This window comes from Pediculus humanus, genomic scaffold (assembly GCF_000006295.1).
Source record: "Pediculus humanus corporis 1103172107613 genomic scaffold, whole genome shotgun sequence".
Taxonomy (NCBI): Eukaryota; Metazoa; Arthropoda; class Insecta; order Psocodea; family Pediculidae; genus Pediculus; species Pediculus humanus.
The window spans coordinates 345,396-348,391 of record NW_002987227.1 but is presented as its reverse complement, the minus strand read 5'-3'; the positions used below and the strand labels follow the sequence as shown (position 1 = coordinate 348,391).

At 31.3% G+C, this 2,996-nt stretch overlaps 1 protein-coding gene across 1 annotated transcript; it reads right to left on the bottom strand.

The window, feature by feature from the left end:
* Positions 1–1,362: 1,362 nt before the first annotated feature.
* Positions 1,363–2,066, bottom strand: Phum_PHUM244600 (ladybird homeobox corepressor, putative; the record flags this gene model as incomplete). Its single annotated transcript, XM_002426208.1, has 2 exons — positions 1,363–1,781; positions 1,850–2,066. The coding sequence occupies 2 exons, from the start codon at positions 2,064–2,066 to the stop codon at positions 1,363–1,365; spliced, it is 636 nt and encodes a 211-aa protein (XP_002426253.1).
* Between the last annotated feature and the right edge of the window lie 930 nt (positions 2,067–2,996).

Below are 2,996 nucleotides of genomic sequence, written 5' to 3'. Positions count from 1 at the left end.
TAAATCACTCGAGAAAAATTAATTGTTTTTTTTTAAAAATATTTTATTATTTGTTATCGTTAAAAATAAATTTTGTTTTTGAACTTACCTGAGAAGAAGTGTAAGCAGAACGATCAGTAATTGGTAAATCATCGGTTGATTCCACGTCTACCGGTTCATCATCTTCAATATTTTCATCTGGATTTTCTTCTGTTTCGCTTTCCTGTGATGTCATCATGTTGTTATTTTCTTTTTGTGACGTTTCGTTTTTATCTAATTTTTTACATCCTTCCGGATGTGAATTTATTTCTTTGTCATAGTCACTATTTAAAGATTTTTCCGTTAATCCGGAATATATATCCGTGTCTTTAGCGTTTAAATTTGTCAATGCTTCAAAAAAATCAGAACTAAATTCACTGAGTTTAAATGTATTATTATTTAAAAATGTCGGTTTTAATGCCAACAATTTCGACATGTCAATTAATTCTTTTCCATCTGATTTATTCCATGATTTTATTATTGGTTTCATTCGTTTGTTCGCCTCGTTCGAACCTTCGAATTCTTTTTTAAATATCATTTTTGCACTACTATTACGATTCGTATTATTCGATAATATTTTATAACAAGTCTCCCGATCCTCACCATTGTTTATTTTTTCTTCTTCGGTACTGGATGGAGATCCGCGAGAAAGATTTTCTCTTTCTGGGGGTTCGTCGCTCACAACTATCGTTTCAGTTTCTTTTGAATATTTTTTTTTCGTCGTTGTTATCTCATCGAAATTATGAATTTTGTTAGAAGTTGTTTTTTGAATTTCTAACGGTCTCGTTCCATCGGTTCTGGCAAATGCGGGAAATACTGGACGGAACGCTGAATGATAATATTTATCCGAAGAATTTGTAGAGCAAAAATGCTAAATTTAAAAAAAATTAATTAATTAATAAAATTAAACGATGAGTAATAGGTATTTGATCATGTCTACTGACCTGAAAAATTGATTCTTGCGAATTAGCAGAAGACAAACTTGATATGCTTAAAACGGATCTTTTTGAATTTTCAAACCAAGGTACGGTGTAAGGTGAAAAATGATACTGTTTCATTCCTTCCGCGTTTATACTATTTTGCCATACGTAATCGACCATTGAGATGGGCATTGTTATGTCTGGAAATGGAGGAACTCGCGAAGAAGTTGATGCTCGAAACGATGAGCTGACAGGATTGGAATAAGAAACATTTGTGGTTGATGACGTACTATCCAATTTTAGCTGTTTCGAAGCCGTAGAAGTCATTAATACGGGAATTGTGGTTGTTATTGAAGAATGCGTCGGTAGAGAAGAAGTCTGAAATTTTTGTCTTTTTAAAAAATATTCAAACCTACGAGTCTCGTTATTTCGTTTTACCAACCCCGGTAGAAGAAGTCAAAAGTCGTTTTCTTGTACCCCCGTTAAACATGGCTTTGACATCTTCCCAAGCGTGAACAACATCATCGGGAGGCGAACCGCTAAGTTTCATGTGCCGCCTCCAAGAATTGAAATTTGCAGCATCGGGTTGAACGTATGTCGCATTCGGTGAGGTTCGATGAGAATGAAAAATAAATTTATTCGGAGAAAAAAATAATCCGCAAAATATACATTTTATGCATTTGGCTCGGGATGAATTGTAGCGAGAGGGTAAAAATGCTCCCCTGCATCCCCAAGCGCATTCGTGATGGACCGAAAATGCAAAATCATCCGGTAATCTGGGAGGAGCATTGTCTCCCAAAAAAGATTTACATAATCGTTCCGCTTCTCTTCGAGTTATCATGCCTAACGAAATAAAATATTAATATTTTCTGTCGCAAGCATTAAAAATATCACAAAAAAAGATTGAATACTACCACATCTTCGAGAAGAAACCGGCATAGCACCAGCTCTTCTTAATATTTCAAGTTGTACGGGAGTACATTGAACGCATGTTATACCCAAAGCCACTCTCCTGTTGTGAATTTCATTATAACTGTATTGTTTTAATAAAGTGTTGGAAATTTGAGCCAAACAAAGCCTTTCTTGCGATTCGATAATCAAAGAAACTATTGGTATACCATAAAGCATAACTGTCCCTACCTGAACAATATTTTTAATAGATAAAAAAATAATTTTTTTCCTTATTATTTATTATTATTATTATTATTACCTGATTTTGTTTATTTGTTGTATGTGAAGAAGCAGACATTGATTTTTTCGGGGAGATTTTTTGCTTAGATGTTTGATTATTAGATATTGATTTATCCATAACCTGATATAAATAATTAAAAAATAAATAAATAAATTTAAAATTGAAAGAAACATTTGTTTGTTTGTTTTCTTAAATAAAACGATTTAAAAATTTAAATAAAAAAAAAAAAAATCTGTTCAGAGTTATTTAGAAACACTTTTTTAAAAGAAAATTATTTAATCAAAAAAAGAAAATTCTCTTGGGATAAGTGTGTTAAACAAACGTTCCGGTTGTGAGTCCGGAAATTAAATTGTATGGGGCGCTGCTGGGAAAACGAAACTTGAGTACCATTTAATAAACAAAAGACGACAGCGTCGTCGTCGTCGTCATCATCGTCACCATCGACAAAGACTACGACTATGACGACATCAAAAAAAAAAAAAAAAGAAAACATTATTTCTTTTTATGTTTTATAATCAATAAATAATGTTCCCTTTTTTTCTTCAATGTCAATAATACGTGAATCATTATTAATGTTATTAATGTTTTAATAATTTAAATTGTTTATTTTTCTTCGAGTTTTTTTTTTTCCTTACGAATCTCATTTGAAAACATTGTATATTTAAAGCGTCGTAACAGGTTTTTACATTTAATAATAATAATAATATAATTTCATTTATTAAATTACGAATACAATAAAAAAAAAATTTTTTTAATGTAAATAAATTTTTTTGGGGGGAGGGGGAGGGGGAGGGGAAGTATTACGTAATTCAATAAATAGAGGGGGAAAAAACAATTAATTAAAATTATTAAAGTTAGAGTTTATT